This window comes from Bombina bombina, chromosome 6 (assembly GCF_027579735.1).
Source record: "Bombina bombina isolate aBomBom1 chromosome 6, aBomBom1.pri, whole genome shotgun sequence".
Classification (NCBI taxonomy): domain Eukaryota; kingdom Metazoa; phylum Chordata; class Amphibia; order Anura; family Bombinatoridae; genus Bombina; species Bombina bombina.
The window spans coordinates 477,344,618-477,363,082 of NC_069504.1; the positions used below are offsets into that span (position 1 = coordinate 477,344,618).

The 18,465-nt window shown below is 41.1% G+C and overlaps 1 protein-coding gene across 3 annotated transcripts in view; it reads left to right on the forward strand.

The window, feature by feature from the left end:
* The window catches only part of TBC1D2B (TBC1 domain family member 2B), a 438,274-nt gene that overhangs the window by 201,924 nt on the left and 217,885 nt on the right, over positions 1-18,465 (forward strand). For all 3 annotated transcript variants that reach the window (XM_053717278.1, XM_053717279.1, XM_053717280.1), the window contains exon 7: positions 13,921-14,031. In XM_053717278.1, coding sequence (XP_053573253.1) covers positions 13,921-14,031 — 111 coding nt within the window. The remainder of the gene's footprint in view (positions 1-13,920; positions 14,032-18,465) is intronic.

Consider the following 18,465-nt stretch of genomic DNA (forward strand, 5'->3'; position numbering starts at 1 on the left):
TTGAGTGTAAAGATTCCTTTTGGTGAGGACTTAAGATGTATAATCCAGGCAGGCTAAAGTATTTGTTAGACTAGTCTAGCAAGCAAATGATATCTCATTATGTCACAAACCCTGAATATGGACAATACAAATGTACAATTTATAACACTGAATAGGTTGGGTTTGTAGAAAGATTAACCTCTACTGATCTATGAGACTGATACAAGCCAAATTTAGTCATCTTTATCTGTGTTGTTGGTACAGGCTAATAACCTATCTAGGTATGATGGTCAAATTCAAAAAGTAGTTGAGCTTGTGCTATGTAACCAATATAGGCCTGTTGAGGATGGTATATGACAATGGGGTTTCAATTCACACTCTCCTAGGGCATATTACCTCAAGCATTATATAAATAGATAGAGAAAGGTAAGCCATTAAGAAGTAGCAAGGCATAATCATCTAACATATTGGCTAGGTATCAAGACCTTTAAACCTACTATCGCCCAGTTTGATGAACAATAACAGCAAAACATTGTCAGAGAGAGTTAAACAAAAGTGTTAGGTGCTCACAGTTGAAAAATATGTGTTCTATTAGTACCAATGTCTGAAGAGGAGCAGTGTGAAAGAGGACTAGGGTAAAAGTCAGACAATCCTTTAGCAGAGCATTCTCAGATCCATCCGAGCAAAAACCTGCTAATCTAGCCGACACCTAAACGAAACCAACTCCTATGCTGCACGATGATCAGGCAGCTCATAACACTCAATAACGGAATCTGCACCAACTGAGTTCCACCTGGCAATGAAACAAGCAGCGCCATGTCGCATGTGCTTTTGAGAGAGCTGTGGTAGGTTGTGTTGCTCAGATGACCATAGGGATCGAAGATGGCTGTGGAATTTCAGACCCCCGGCGTACTCTGTTGTGACCCAGCTTGTGGCCTCTTGATCAGATAGGTAGACAATAGGGCTACATGCAGGAGTTGCTGCAACATACCCCATCTCCAGATGATAGGATCTAATAGCTCGTGGGATTGTAGAAATTAACTGACCTCCGTGTCTTGGGCTGACACCCCGGTTAACATTTTCAAAGGGCTGCATCCGCAAGTGTGTATGTTTGTCTCTCCCCAGTGGAGGGCCGACCGCATCCCCCCACTCCGGATCTGTACAGTGAATAGGCAGGATGTCTTGCATATAGAGCGGGGTGGTGTTCAAACGTCTCTCCACTAGGTTCCTGATAGCTGAGGGCTCTGGGGCTTTGGAGTGCGGCTGAACTGCTCAGGTAGTTTCACATGACAGGGCTTAAAGTTAGTATCGGACAGTCTGAATGAGGCTGCTTTAGTTTTCCCTTCATACTGGGATCTGGCTTATCGATCTGTGTGCTGTTAGGTAGGATCTCCGAAACAGGGCCAGGCGTGATCCCCTCTGTGTAATCTGATGAATCTACAGTGGCGCTTTGCAGAAAGGGGTAGGTTGTGATCTCAAATGTCTCCCGATCTTGCTACTGGTGGGGTAACAAAGCTGTCCATTTATCTCTTATAACAGTCAGATCATGCTTTAAGTCGTTATAGTAGGTCCGAAGGGATTGTTCTGCCTTCTTCTCCCATCTATCCAAAGACTCCATTTTAAGATGGCGATTCACGCTCTTGCAGTTATACACTTAATACTGTTTTTTTAGGGTCTGTTCTGTTGTGTAGTTCACTCCCAGCTCTCCCAGAGCATGTAAGATAGGTAGGCTTGATGTGAGCTCAAAATAGTTTTTAAACGATATCTCCTATATTTATGTAAATTCACTATATAGTGTTATAGTTGAGGAGCTGCAGAGATCTGCGTCTGTTCAGTTTGCTAGTCGGCTCCGCCCCCCCTGTTATTGACACTTTTATACAGGCTCGTAAACCTGTGTCGAAGAAGATCTATCACAAAGTTTGGAAGACTTGCATTTCCTGGTTTGTGGATCAAGGTTTTTCTTGGCATTCTTTTCGAATTCCTAGGATTCTTCAGTTTTTGCAGAATGGTTTGGATAAAGGTTTATCTGCCAGTTCTCTGAAGGGACAGATTTCTGACCTTTCTGTATTGTTTCACAAGAAGATTGCTAATCTTCCTGATGTTCGTTGTTTTGTTCAGGCTTTGGTCCATATTAAGTCTTTTTTAAGCCTATTTCTCCTCCTTGAAATCTTAAAGTGAATGTAAAGTTAAGCGTACTCGCTCGCGTCATAGGATAGAATTTAAAAAATGATGCAGGCTTTCATTCATCAAATTGGTAATTATTGATATTCGCAGATTTTTACCTTTTTAATGCTATAACGATAAGCGCCGTTCAATTGATTGACAGATAATTAATCTGCAATTCACTAATGGTTGTTTCCCCCATTACCATTACTTTCATGATTTGCATGGAGCACATCATTTTAACTTACCTTCCTATTAATTTCCATTATCTAAATATGCAGAGTCTATTTTTACATGCACACTTTCTGATGATCTAGCACCTACTGAGCATGTGAAGGAATTCACAGTATATATGTATATGCATTTTGTTATTTGCTGGTGGCTGTCACATGATGCAAGGGTATATGGAACAAACTTTTAAATTTGTTTAAAAAAAAAAAAAAATCTACTACTGCATTTGAAATTCAGACTAAGTGCTTTTGCATTGTCTTTTTATGATATATTTGTTGATAATACAATTTGGAATTGTCGTTTTAAAGTATTACTAAAGTAATATGTAAAACCTGAACTAGTGAACACTATTAAATTAATATATGTTTTACCTCTGTGGTTACCTTGTATCTAAGCCTCTGCAGGCTGCCCCTTTATTTGTTCTTTTGACAGGCTTGCATTTTAGCCAACCAGTGCTGACTCCTAGGTAACTCCACAGGTGTGAGCACAATGCTATCTATATAGAACTCATGATCTAGCGCGGTCTACCTTTTTTTTTAAAAAAAACAGGACTATAACATAATAATTCAAAACATCGGAGTAAGCAAAGAGTTTAGAAATAGAGAGACTATGCTCTCAAAATGACAAGACTTGCCATTTTCATTTTGTTAGCAAAACCTGCATTGTTTTGCAGTATCTTATCACTAAAGCAGAGACTAGTTTGGGACAAATATGTTACAGGTTAGAAGTCTGCAGTGTGCACTTCCAATTCTCAGGAATGGAAAACCCACCATTTTCAGATTTATAATAAAGGAAAAGTATACAAAATAAATAATGAAAGTAACCTGCAAAAATCTGTTACTACTCATAATTAAAATATTTTATATGAAAAGCTCAAAGTGTTTTCTGTCCTTTTAAATGATGTATCTCTCATACCAGAAAAACCCAAAACAGAACAGGTTGGGGGGAGTGGAATAAATTATACCTGAGCAAGGAGAGCTTCACATACCATTAAAAGATCACTAATTTTTAACAAAGCATGTATGGAAAGTAATATACTTTACCTCCTCTGTGGTAAAGGGATAGTGTGCTGTAATTTCTAGCAGGTATATAACAGGCCAGCAGTTAAACACACTAAACTTTTTTTTTTTTATGCAAAATTCTTAGAAAAATCTGTTTAAAGTGAAACAAGAATATCTGTGTACAATGGATACTGAGGTAACTCCCACAGAAACATTAGAAAAACAGGTGTTTCTGGGGGAAATAAAAAGCAAAGCACACAATAGAGTTAAAATATTCTATATCAGATGGAACAATGTTGCTTTAAATTTAATCTGTCAGGAAACAAGTCTGTGTACAATGCATACTACTGTATTAATGCAAAGAAAATATATGTTGTAACTCCATCTTTTACATGAAGAATATTTAAAAATGAGTACAACGAGGACTTCCGGTGGGCGGGCACCACAGTAGCAGCACAATTGCAGAGCTCTGTGAATTTTTCATGAATAGTGAGCAATTTACCCTATATTTGAAGCCCATGCTCATCAGCCCTTTACAGGGATCGTGTCTGGGCATCACCTGAGCAGATACGTGACAATCTTTTCCCCATGGAAGCCCCGGTATTCACATAAGAGATGTGGAGTATACGGATCTAACGGGTAGCCCGGCGGCCATCTTGGCCGTTTTTTCTACTTGATTATACTGTGGAGAGCCGACTCGGGGACAAACTAGAGCCTAACTGCGGGTGAAACACTCATACACAGTGCACCCCAACCACTGAATGAATCATTACTAATGCAACGCATAGGAGGCCCAGATCGAGGGAGACCGCAAGTATAGTGTGCAGGACCACGTGTGCGAGGCCGCACTGCCCGAGGACCCTGGGCTGTGTGGGGACTCGGAGGGTTGCCGCAGAGCTGCTTTGTTTATGGGCAATGGCCCCGATTGACTGAGCAATATTGTGACCTGCCTTGGAAGTGAAATCCGACAGCCACGGCGCTGGAGAGGAAAGGCGCGTAGACTTAGCTGCCACGCTCCCTTATCACACTTCACTGTGGCAGATGTATGGAGCTTCTGACATCAACTGGCAGTAACAGGTTCCCCCCTTCCTCGCTCTGGCACGAACTGCCGCAACACCGGAGACCGATAAGGGAATCGGCGGATTGGGAGCAAAAGTACGGCAAGGAGTGAGGCCATAAACCCTACGTCGCCATCTTGGATGGTAGCTGGCATTGTTCCTAAAACAGACAGATCCTGTGACACAGAATATCGGCAGTTTGCAGTCACAGATTCGCAGGAACTACAAAGGACTCAGTGGAACTGGTAAGACAAGGGGGCTTGAGTTAAACAGAACGCACCACACACCCAGCTAGCATATACCCACTGAAGGGAAACTGAACTCTTTTACACACAGGCCGTTGCCTGATTATATACTTTATTAAGTCACCCCACAGAACCTGAGGAGTGGATTAGAGAACTGTTTGATTCCACCACAGGCCCTCTGTTTGGCCCCCCTGACTGAGCAGAGCCTGTTTAGGGACTATAGTGGCTCCGGGGAAGAAAAGCATCTTGATACTGAGGAACTGTACAGTAAAAGGCTCTAATAACTACAAAGCCACTCGTTGTGGAGACTTATTTACTTTGCCTAGATAAGCGGTCACCAACCAGTGGTCCATGGACCACTGGTGGTCTACGAGAAGATGTTGGTGGTCCTTGACACCATCAAGTAGAAATTAATCTCCTCTGATGATGCCACCCCCGTCGCGCCGCAACTCCCTACAGTGCCTGACTGGACATCAGTGAAATCCGACGGAGAAGTTAAATTACCATCTCCGTACGCACATTGCGTAGTACTGTTAGATTGTATTTTTAACTCCTCCCACCCGGCGTGCTGCTCAGAGAAAGATGTTTCCATTCTAAAGCTAGCAGAGGGTAGTATAGTCTTGGCTTGAAATAGTGGAATTAAAGTATATAAAAAAGAAAATCTTAATAAAAAAAAAAACAATCTCTCTCTTATAAACACATAGAGGTTTGTACCTTTTTAAAAAAATTCATGTTAGTGGTCCACGGGATTCAAAATTGTGAGTTTAGTGGTCCCTGAGGTCTGAAAGGTTGGCGACCCCTGGCCTAGATTACCCTTTTTCTTTTTCCTGCAGCGCACTCCATCTGGTTGTCATCCTCTCATTGAGCCATAAATAGGGTGTCATAACCATCCCTAAATGGGACTGCTTTCTAATACACCATAGAAGACTCTTTCTGTGAGTTACATGTATGTGCTGAATAGAATATAATTGTGAGCAGGGTAATACACTGTTATAGGTGGGCGGGAGAGCGCTAAGGGTGTATGGTATTTGTATAGGGACTCTCTGCATAAACTGGGGTGTCACTTGTGCCGCTATAACATAAGCGCTATAACACTACTGGTGGACAGGGTCTGGGTAGCTGCCTCATAGAAGCACATTGTGATACATGTGAAACACTGGTTTTGTCTGTGACTACTAAGATCTTTCCAACCTTTTCCTCAGTGTGCCCGACCTTCGCAACTCTCCCACTGGCTAGGGTAAGATAAACCTGATAACACACTACCTTTTCCTACCCAACACCTACCAACTGGCACATGTACTATAAAAACGTTTTACTCTTTATATGGATAAATTCCTAGAACCCTCTAAAATGTCTGGTAAGGGTAAGACAGATGAGAAGAGGCAGAAAAATGCTGCAGAAAGCACATCTACTCATACACCTAAGAATACTGACACCACACCTGAGACCACTGAATCCCATGCCATAGTACAACAACTCACTTCACGTTTTATGCCCAAAATGGATAACATTCAAAGAGGTGTAGATACCTTAGCAGGGGAGGTTAAGCAGATAACACCTCGCTTTAATGAGGTGGAGGAAAGGGTTTCAGAGTTAGAAGACTTTAATGTTACACATACAAAAAAGGTGGAAGACCTGACACATCAGAACCAAATTTTATATCAGCGCCTAGAAGACCTAGAAAATAGATCCAGGCAAAATAATATCCGCCTTGTGGGTTTACCTGAATCTATTAAGCCAGCTGAAATAATACATTTCATTGAACATGACCTGTCATCGTTGCTAGGTATAGCGACAGGTACTATGAGAGGTAGTGTTGAAAGAGCGCATAGAGAATCTCAGGGAGGGCCAGCCTCCCACACAAGTAATAATTAAATTCTTGCATTTCCAAGTGAAAGTACAGGTACTTCGGGCATATCGTAGACTTCCCTCTCTGATACTCCTGCTTTTTCAGGACTACTATGCGGAGTTGATGATAAAAAGGAGGGAGTTATCTGCAATATGCTCCTCCCTGAACAAGGAAGGTCGAAAGGTGTACTTATTATATCTGGCAAGGTTAAAACTCCTAACAGATAATGGCCCCAAATTATTTGACTCTCCTTCTGAGGCGCAAGCCTTTCTGGGGGAGGCTCAAAGGCGGACTGGCAACTCCCGAAGAGAACCAATGCAGGTTGACCCTGATTGAGAGTTAACACAGTCAGAGTTAAGACCAATGTTTAAAACACTGATGGGTTTTGTTATTAATGCCTTCTATCTTATAATTACTGCTTGGCATATTACATTGAGTAACATTCAGATATATACTGAGGTTGTACAATGTGAGAGAGTTCTACCTCCTGATAATAATAATCTGGTGCGACAGTCAAGGCAATATCCTTCAACCAGTGAACTGCAGAGGGGAGGGAATTTGGTTATTTGTGCAATTATAAAGTTCAGGCTTATTGCCCTGTTTGAAGTACTGTTAATGACGAGCATTAAAAGGGAATCTAGCTTAAATGTCTGGAAACTACTAGGCTCTGGTTATAATACAATGTTGAAATGCATGATGGTAGTATTTGTAAAGACTTGTATACAACTGTTAATCACAATACTGTTTCTACCCCTCCTGCTAAATTTGCCGGTAGGATGTTATTCTTATTGTTACTGCTGCTCAGGCCAGGCCCCAGGTCGTCGCATAAACCATGACACAAGGTGTAGTTTCTTGGTCCCATATGACCACACACAAGTACCCTCAGGTAATTTTCCTGGACGGAGTGTGGGGCGACCTGGACAACTCGCTAATATGTATCACGTATTTTGCGGGTATCACTTAGTGCTGCTCATAACACTATTTTTCAATATGGGGAAGGGTGGACTAAAGTCGCAGATGACTGTATTTTTTTTTTCTTTTTCTATTTTTTTTTATATCCTAGCAGATATGCTCTTTTTAGGGAAAAAGTTATTTCCCAGGAACTTCCCCCCCGAAGGCCAGTGGGAATACGTGAGGTCAAATGCTCCTACTAAAGACCATTGGACAATTGATGCACGGCATCAGCATCTTACGCTTTTTTTTTTCAATTTTACAAAATTATTATTATTATTATTCTTTATTTATAAAGCGCCGACAGATTCCGCAGCGCTGTTCATAGGTAACAAAGATAAAAGGACAGTACAATATGAGACACCAGACAAAATTTAACAAACAAATACAGGAGGAATTGGGAGCCCTGTTCCCGTGGGAACTTACAATCTAAATGGGTAGGAGGGGGAGAAACAGGAGGTGGGGACTGCAAAGGTGGGAATGATGTTAGTGTGAAGTTAGATGAGGGCAACTATTAGGCAAGTGGAATTCATTAGCTACTGATTTGGTTATAGGCTTCCCTGAACAAGAAGGTCTTTAGGGAGCGTTTAAAGGAGGAGAGGTTGGGGGAAAGTCTGACAGCACGAGGAAGTGCGTTCCAGAGGGTTGGTGCCACACGAGAGAAGTCCTATAGTCTAGCATGAGAGGAGGTGATGGTAGAAGAGGCAAGGAGTAGATCGTTGAAAAATATGAATAGAGATGAAAAATATGAATAGAGATGACCCTCTAATGGTTGGATGCATGCAGGAGACCCTCCCACTGGCTGGACTTATATTGGTCCGGGGTGGGGTTTTTTTGGGGTTTTTTTTTTCCTTGTCTCCCTTCCTCGCCTCCTCCCCTGTACCCCTCACTGCACGGGAATTGTCCTGTAGGCACCCTGCTCACCGACTCTGGACGGTAAAATAAATGATAGCTAAATTTATTACTTGGAATGTTGGAGGAATCCACTCACCAATTAAAAGAAAGGCCGTACTCACACACCTAAGTAAACTGCATATTGATGTCGCCCTTTTACAGGAGACACACCTGACCGACTCTGAGCATGAGAAGTTGAAAGCACATTGGGTGGGTAGCGTTGTTTATCTCTCACTAGCTCTAGTAGAGGCCTGATTATCCTCTTCGTTAAAAAACTGGATATAGACATTATTAAAACACATAAGGACCTAGAGGGACGTTACCTCATAGTACAGATCAAATTAGGCTCTCATCTCTACACCCTGTGTAATCTATATGCCCCCAATCAGAAAAGCTCACTTTTTTTGTACTCAACTTACCAAAGTCCTTACACAATACCTAGACACTAAGATCATATTAGGGGGAGACTTTAATTTGGCACCCGACCCAGTGTGCGACAGGTTACGGACCCCAGGACTCCCCGCAGAAGCCAAACGGCCTAAATATAAGGGGCGGTTTGAAAAAAAGATCTTTGACAATCTGGAAAGGGAACTTGTGATATGTGATATATGGCGGTTACGCCATCCAGAGGCTAAAGACTATTCTTGCATCTCCAAGGCCAAGGCTTCCTTATCTAGGATAGACCTCTTTATGATATCTAATCCGATTATCTCACTGGTCCAGCAGGTCAAGATCCATGACATCTTGTTGTCCGATCATGCACCTGTGGAACTTATGCTCCGCCCTTATAGACACCCTACTAATAGAAACACTTTGAGATTCCCTAGCTATCTAAGTACTTCAACACCTTTCAAACAATTCCTGACTTAGTCTTGGAATGATTTTTACACCGATAATCTGGCCCATGCTGAAGATCCCCAATTGTTATGGGAAACGGCTAAGGTGGTCCTAGCGGGCAACATAATCTCTTATCTGGCTGATCTCCGTCGTAAAACTCAGCTTAGGTATGTGTCACTCGAAAAAAGCCTGGTAGTGGCCTATAGGGAATATTGTACCTTTAAATCTAGGGAGCTGTATGACGCATATATTGTTGCCAAAGAAAATTTAGACGCATTCATGTCCCAACAGGCGGCGTTGGGTTTAATTTAAACAGCTTCGAAATTTTATAGAGTTGGGAACCGGTCAGGGAAACTGTTGGCCTCCATAATCAAATCTCGAACAGCAAAGAGGGACATTTTATCTTTAAAATATGGAGGGAAGATACATAATACCCCAATAGATATTGTCAAGGGGTTTGCAGACTACTACGCTGCGCTATATACAAAGCAACCGACATGCTCGACGAATGTCAGTGAACCATTCTGGTCCTCTTTGAATTTACCCCGGCTTAGTCAAGAACAGGTAGACCAACTGAACTCTCCTATCTCGGCTGAGGAGCTGGATAAGGCCATAGTGAACATGGCACTGGGTAAGACGCCAGGCCCTGATGGCCTGCCTGCAGAGTTCTACCGCTTACTGCAACCCAATATATCCAAAACATTATTGAAGTTATATAATAGCTATTTTCAAGATGGGCTCACACTATCCTCAGCCTTCTCAGCAGCCCATATTACGCTCATTCCCAAGGCAGGGAAAGCCATTCTCTACCGGAATCTTACCGACCCATTTCACTGCTGAACGCTGACTATAAGATCTTCATGGCAGTCTTGGCGGGACGTTTGAGGACCCTTTTACCTTCTCTTCTCCACCCTGATCAGACTGGATTTGTTTATGGGCATTCATCGATGGTCAACCTGCGTCGGGTCATGCAAGTCATTGACTTCTGTTGGAGGAGGGGTGAGGGACAGCACAGAGATGACATGTCGGAGGCCTTCCTGCTGTCCTTGGACGCAGAGAAGGCCTTTGATAGAGTGGAATGGGACCATTTGGGCAATGCCCTAATGAGTTTCAATATTACTGGGGTGTTTGCGCAAACCATACGAAACATATATTCAAGACCGGTGGCCAGGGTTCTTGCCAATGGCATGTTCTCTCCTGACTTTGTCTTGCAGAGGGGCACGAGACAGGGCTACGCCCTGTCTCCGCTGCTTTTTGATTTGGCATTAGAGCCATTGGCCATTAAACTCAGACAAAATTTCCCAGGCATCGTGGTTCACGGCAAACCTCAACATCTGGCCCTATATGCCGACGATATGTTATTTGTGGAAAACCCTGCTAGGCATATTCCCAACATCCTCAACATTATCCAGGACTTTGGAGCCTTTTCCGGCTACAAGATCAACGCAGGGAAGTCGGAGATACTGTGGTTGAATAAGCACACCAATAGTCAGAGGATTTACCCTTTCACAGAAGTGGAGAATAAACTCACATATTTAGGTATCCACCTACATAGGAATCCTCAAAGCATGTATGACTCTAATCTTTCGAGCCAATGCGCTTACATATGCAGACAACTCCAACAATGGAACTCCCTGCCTTTATCCATCATGGGGCAAATTAGCCTTATAAAGATGGTTACACTTCCGAAATTACTTTACCCAATGCTGATGTTGCCCTTTCTATTAAGCAGAAGAGATCTGAGATCTCTGAATATGGCAATCAAAAAATTTGTATGGCAAGGAGGTAAACCTCGAATAGCAGTGAAATTCTTGCAACAGACCTACAATCATGGGGGCCTTGGTCTCCCGAGTTTCAAAATGTACAATTGGGCGGCCTTGATTAGGCTAGTTCTGGACTGGCAACTGGGCACTTCCCACTTCTGCGATGCTGATTTGGAGAATGCAGCACTGAGACCCATGGACCTATCTTATCTGCCGTACTTGAAGACAAATGAAATACCACCACAAATTAAATCTTCCATTCTTTACAAAGGTCCATTAACTGCCTGGCGCATGGCCCATGGGCACTTGGGGCCGTTTCCCCCCTCGGCTAAACAACTGCCAATTGTAGGTAACTTAGATTTCCCAGCAGGTATTGATACTTTACCTTTTCGACAATGGAGAGAGAGGGGAATAAGGACAGTAGGGGACTTATTGGACCCTCTGTCACGTACAGTTAGGATGTTTAATGACCTCCGTACGAGATATGGCATTCCCAATAACCAATTTTATGCTTACCTTCAGGTACGCCATTACATTGATGATCTCAAACAAAAGAATCTAAACTTCTGGTACGCCTCAGTGTTTGCTATATCGCAAACGTCCTTCAAAGTAGGGCACTTTTCAATCTCCAGCATATACCGGGCCTTGATGCACAAGTCAATGACTGCTTGTCAGCAGCTATCCTTGGATAAATGGGTGGTGCGGGGGGTGGGAGATATCACTAATGCAAACATTCAAAAAAGCCTGGAGCTGACCAAAAAAGCGACTAAGTATCCCTCTCCGTGAAGCACAGATGAGAATGATTCATTTTGATTACATTACTCCCAACAGAATCTCTAAATGGAACCCACATTTGCCAAACAGATGTGGCAAGTGTGGGGCTGCGGCTCCGGGTGTCCCACACTATTTCTACCAGTGCCCTTTGGTGAGACCGTTCTGGGCCAGGATCCAACATAGGCTGAAATGCGTGATGGGCATCTCAGTCACCCTAAATCTAGACCAGATATGTTTTTTTAGATGGTATGACCTCCCCCACAGGTATCTCGCTATATTGACATTGGTGATGCTAATAGCTAGAAACTGTATATTATGCATGTGGATAAGCAGGAAATTGCCTACTATAAGACAGTTTAAAAGTAAACTCTATAAGCAATTGTTCATAGAACAGTTTGACGTTAAACTTGATATTACGCACAGACTAGGACCTTTTATGACAAAATGGGGGCCCTTCCTGAAAATGCAAACTCCCACAATACAGAGACAAATAATCGGGCTGTTCTCACAGACAGAGATTTTGCTCTCTGCCTCCTTAAGAGTAGAATGGACAGCATTATATGATGGTGAGGCACCTGTAATGGATGAAAGAGAAGGCGAGATTCTAATCTCACAGATTCTATAGGAAGGATAAGTGCAGATCGACCAGTTGGAGAGGCGTGGTGGGAGGAGTAAGCTGCAAGGAACCCCCCCCCCCTCATTATTATCTGAAGCAAACCCATCTTGTACTGGCAATGTAGGTTCAGTAAATTATTAAGTAAGATCATCTGTGGATCAAGAGTTATATCTGTATTTAATATGGTATTTATTTGATCCTCAACTTGACTCCAGAATAGTTTAATATATGGGCAGTCCCACCATAAATGGGACAGAGAACCAAGGCCTCTGCATTTCCTCCAACATCTAGGTGAGACTGTTGGGTAAATTTTGTGGAGTCGAACAGGAGTTAAGTACCACCTTCACAAAAATATGTTTTATAATATGCATACGTCACTTATGATTTGTTTTCTGTATTCTTTTTTTGCCTTTTTGAAGCACTGTATCTGTTCTTGATCTCTTTTAATAAACAGAATAAAAAAAAAAAAAGAGTACAACGTCCACTTTTTACCAGTGGGGGTTGGCAAAATGGTAGAAATAAATGTAATGGGAAAGAAAGAGAAAATGAAGGTCAGTAGTAAGAATATTATTAAAGGGACACTGAACCCAATTTTTTCTTTCATGATTCAGATAGAGCATGAAATTTTAAGCAACTTTCTAATTTACTTCTATTATCAATTTTTCTTCGTTGTCTTGCTAATATTATTTGAAAAAGAAGGCATCTCAGCTAAGGAGCCAGCAATTGTTTGGTTCAGTACCATGGACAGCACTTGTTTATTGGTGCTGTCCAATCAGCAAGGGCAACCCAGGTTGTTCACCAAAAATGGGCCGGCATCTAAACTTACATTCTTCCTTTTCAAATAAACATACCAAGAGAATGAAGAAAATTTGATAATAGGAGTAAAATTGAAAGTTGCTTAAAATTTCATGCTCTATCTGAATCACAATTTTTTTTTGGGGGGGGTTTAGTGTCCCTTTTAACTTTGCGTGCATACCTTTTTGTGAGCTATTCAGTTACTGAAATAAAAAATTCCCAGACCAATAAGATTACATATTTAATGTGTAAAATGAAACCTGCAATAGAACAAATGAGAGACAATCATAAGGGAAGATTCTAGAGTTTATCCCCTTAAAAGGACATTCAAGTCAAAATTAAACCTTCATGATTCAGATAGTGTATGACATTTTAAACAACTTTCTAATTTACTTTTTTCATTAAATTTGCTTTGTTCTCTTGGTATTCTTTGGCTTTATTTTTGTGAAATAAATCATGACACAGTGTAATATCTCTTATGATGTTGTTCATCTGAGATTGTATTTACCTAATTTTAAGACCTGCTAAGCAACAGATAATTGTTATGTCCTGATTCTTTTTCGCATGACTATGTGAAACGGTTACCAACCGTGAGCAGCATTTCAGCAATATCTCTATGTAAACTGTTTTAAGAGCAATATTTCAACTGTAAAAATATTAAATGAATAACACCCACAGTTTGCGACTATTGAATAGAATACTTCATGCCTATGTTGGTCTGGTTAGTTAAAAACATAAACTATATTTTCTTTCTTTATCTACAGGATAGTTTACAAGGCTACAAAGCTCAAAATAAGTTTCTCAACAAGGAGATCTTGGAACTGTCTGCCTTGAGAAGAAATGCAGAGAGAAGGGAGAATGAGCTGGAGGCCAAGGTAAGAATGATGCTATTACATTATCAGGTGTAGTGTGAAGAACCATACAGTTAGGTTTTAAATGATCAGATTATGTACTAAATATATATATATATATATATATATATATATACAGTGTGTGTGTGTATTTATATATATATATATATATATATATATATATATATATCAAAAAAAAATTTTTATAAATCAGTACACACCACTCCATTTATCAATACCTCACACAATTCTAGTGTCCTGATTTCCAAAGTTTATATCAGGACAAACTGTGCTCAGGGGGATATCAATATCAATAAAATGATTGCATATAAAAGAAAGACATGTGGGCCTAGGAGAAACCCACATAAATTTCCCTTTATCTGGCACCAGAGTATAAATAGTTACATATGGGGAAATAGAATCCTCATAAAGTTCCCAAATATAGTAGACAAAGAAGACCATTGAAATTATGTCATATACTCTACAAATTACTAATCAATTTTACACTTAATGATACTTTAATTAATACCATGAAAATACATAAGCATATCTATATACGAATGCGGGCCCACTTTAAACCTGAAAAACCATATGTGCAATGCAGTCCCAATAAGTTGTATCCAAAACTATATCCAAAACTGTAAATCCAGCATAAAGATATTATCTGTATGGGTAGTCATCTGGTATTCAATAGGGCAATGTTCAAACGTTCATAACTGAGTAGGAGAAAGAGGGACTTATCGCTTACGGGATCAAAGAACAAACAATAAATGCAGTTACTTGCATATTACATGGGTTTATCACAGGTAGGTATATCCATAATAGGAGCAGTTCATAATACCCCAAGGTTTTACGTCAGAATGTAATAAGGACGCCAACCTCGCTAGGTAACCATACACATCTCCTATGGTGATAGTATAAATTATTGCAGATCAGTTTCTGCGCCTACTTTGATTGTAGTTTCTCTCTGCGGCTCACCTCTGTGCCCCTTTGGGGAATACTGCTGTTGCTGCTTCTGCGAATCCTATGGTCGAAGATAATTTTGTGATCCCACCGTTAGCATGCCTGTCTCTCAGCTACTGGCTGTTTATCCGGTAAGCATTGTTTGAGGGCTCAGCTGTAACCATCTCACAGATTGATTACGCTTTGCGACGCGCGTTTCACCCTTGTTGGTGAATCATATTAGGGCTTCATCCGGCTTAATTCCCATTGGTCATACTTCCGACTTTTATGCCGTTGCATTGTTCCGCCCATCTGAGTGAAATGATACTTTGTATCATAGTGTATAATAATTGTTTCTTCATATATTCATACAATAATTAAATTCAATGTCGATAGGTTAAACATTATTGTCAATATTATGTTATAATTATTGTCAGCCGTTTAGGAATCAGTCCGGGGTTTAACCCAACTGTTAGCGTGAAAAGTAAAACACACGCTAACACACTGAGAAATAACCAGGACGTGACCCACTCAGGAAACAAATAAGATAGGTTACAAAAAATAACTGTTCCTTTACGTTGGATAGCCACAAAAGTGTTAGCGTTCCTTTTAGTAGCCTTGAATCAAACAAATGATAAAAATTCTCTTTAGCAACTTGTAGAAGTAAACGTCCCTTTAAGCAGGTTTGTAACATATAAAAGATAATGTTCTCTGTAAGCAGCTTGTAAAAGTAAATGTCCCTTTAAGCAGGCTTGCAATAAACAAAAAGACAAAGTTCTCTTTTGCAGCTTGTAAAAGTAAATGTCCCTTTAAGCTGGCTTGCAACAAACAAAAAGACAAAGTTCTCTTTTGCAGCTTGTAAAAGTAAATGTCCCTTTAAGCAGGCTTGCAATAAACAAATGCACAAAGTTCTCTTTTGCAGCTTGTAAAAGTAAATGTCCTTTGAGCAGGTTTGCAACAAACAAAATAAAAAGCTTACTTTAGGCAAAGCAGTAACAGAATATAAAACTGAAGCTGACTCAGACAGGCAAAGGAAATTATATCCAAGAGTTAGATTGAGGGACAAGGCAAAAGCAAGGTCAGGCAGGCAGCAGTCGGTATCCAGACATCAGTAGAAGGGATAAGGCATAAGCAAGGTCAGGCAGGCAGCAGTCGGTATCCAGACATAACGCCAGAGAAATCCAACAAACGAGCCCCGAGTAAGATCTCCCGCCGTGGTTTAAAGGCAGGAGCGGCTACGTCATCAGAGGGGTGTGTCAGAGGACGCGTCAAGTTGCTAAGCAACGTGACGTCATTCATACTGAGAAGATCCGGGAGCCGCGGCGACACGGCGATGACCGGAAGGATCATGACAATTATAAACATACATACTATATAATTTCAACATTGATACTTCTATCCTTACACAACCACAGTTTTAATTGTTTCAATACATTATCATTTAACCTAACTCTAGATCAAAATGGGATTTTTGTTCCTATGATAAATAATGATTGTATATCTAATCAGCACATTACTGTAATTTTACTTAATTTCCTTTCATAACATTAACACATCATCATAATATGTTTTCTTTCATAGCAGTAATACAGCGGGATTAAATTATGAATTCACTTTTATGTAGAAACTAACTGCTAGATTAACAGTCATGCGTTAGCCTTAAAAAGCAGCGTTGAGAGGTCCCAACGCTGCTTTTTAACGCCCTCTGGTATTAAGAGTCTTGCAGGTACAGGTGTACCGCTCACTTTTTCGGCCAGACTTGGAAATACCGCAAATCCACTTACGTCAATTGCGTATACTATTTTTTAAATGGGATTTGCCTAACGCCGGTATTACAAGTCTTCCAAAAATTGAGCGGTACACCCTCTCCTGTCAAGCCTGGTACCGCATTTTAAAGTCAGTAGTTAAGAGTTTTATGGTCTAACGCCGTAGCATAAAACTCTTAACTAAAGTGCTAAAAAGTGCATTAACACCCATAAACTACCTATTAACCCCTAAACCGAGCCCCCCCCCCCACATCGCAAACACTAAAATAAAACTTTTAACCCCTAATCTGCCGAACCGGACATTGCCTCAATGAAGCCGGGCGAAGTGGTCCTCCAGACAGGCAGAAGTCTTCATCCAAGCCGAATTCTATCAGCCAATCGGAATTAAGGTAGAAAAAAATCCTATTGGCTGATGCAATCAGCCAATAGGATTGAACTTCAATCATATTGGCTGATTGGAACAGCCAATAGGATTGAGCTTGCATTCTATTGGCTGCATCAGCCAATAGGATTTTTTTCTACCTTAATTCTGATTGGCTGATAGAATTCTATCAGCCAATCGGAAGTGAAGGGACGCCATCTTGGATGACATAATTTAAAGGAACCGCGTCGGATGTCTTGAAGATAGACCCGCTCCGCGCCGGATTGATGAAGATAGAAGATGCCGTCTGGATGAAGACTTCTGCCCGTCTGGAGGACCTCTTCTTCCTGGCTTGGATGAAGACTTCTGCCCGTCTGGAGGACCACTTCACCCGCCTTCGTTGAGGACTTCGGCCCGGTTGGGTGAAGACTTCTCAAGGTAAGGTGATCTTCAAGGGGTTAGTGTTAGCTTTTATTAAGGGGGGATTGGGTGGGTTTTAGAGTAGGGTTGGGTGTGTGGGTGGTGGGTTTTAATGTTGGGGGGTATTGTACTTTTTTTTTACAGGTAAAAGAGCTGATTACTTTGGGGCAATGCCCCGCAAAAGGCCCTTTTAAGGGCTATTTGTAATTTAGTATAGGGTAGGGCTTTTTATTATTTTTGGGGGGGGGGGGTTATTTTATTAGGGGGATTAGATTAGGTGTAATTAGTTTAAAAAAACTTGTAATTATTTTACAAGCTATTTAATAACTATTGTATCTAGTTAAAATAAATACAAAGTTGCCAGTAAAATAAAAATAAACCTAAGATAGCTACAATGTAACTATTAGTTATATTGTAGCTAGCTAAGGGTTTATTTTATAGGTAAGTTTAGTTTTAAATAGGAATAATTTAGTTAATTGTAGTTATTTTATTTAGATTTATTTAAATTATATTTAAGTTAGGGGGGGTTAGGGTTAGACTTGGGTTTAGGGGTTAAGAACTTTAATATAGTGGCAGCGATGTTGGGGGAGGCAGAGTAGGGGTTAATAACTATAATGTAGGTGTCGGCGATGTTGAGGGCAGCAGATTAGGGGTTCATAAGTATAATGTAGGTGGCGGCGGTGTCCGTAGCGGCAGATTAGGGGTGTTTAGACTCAGGGTTCATGTTAGGGTGTTAGGTGTAGACATAAAATGTGTTTCCCCGTAGGAATCAATGGGGCTGCGTTAGAAGCTGAACGTTGCTTTTTTTCAGGTGTTAGGTTTTTTTTCAGCCGTTTCTCCCCCATTGATACCTATGGGGAAATCATGCACGAGCACGTTTAGCCAGCTCACCGCTACCGTAAGCAGCGCTGGTATTAGTGAGATGTGGAGCTAAATTTTGCTCTCCGCTCACTTTTCTGCGGCTAACGC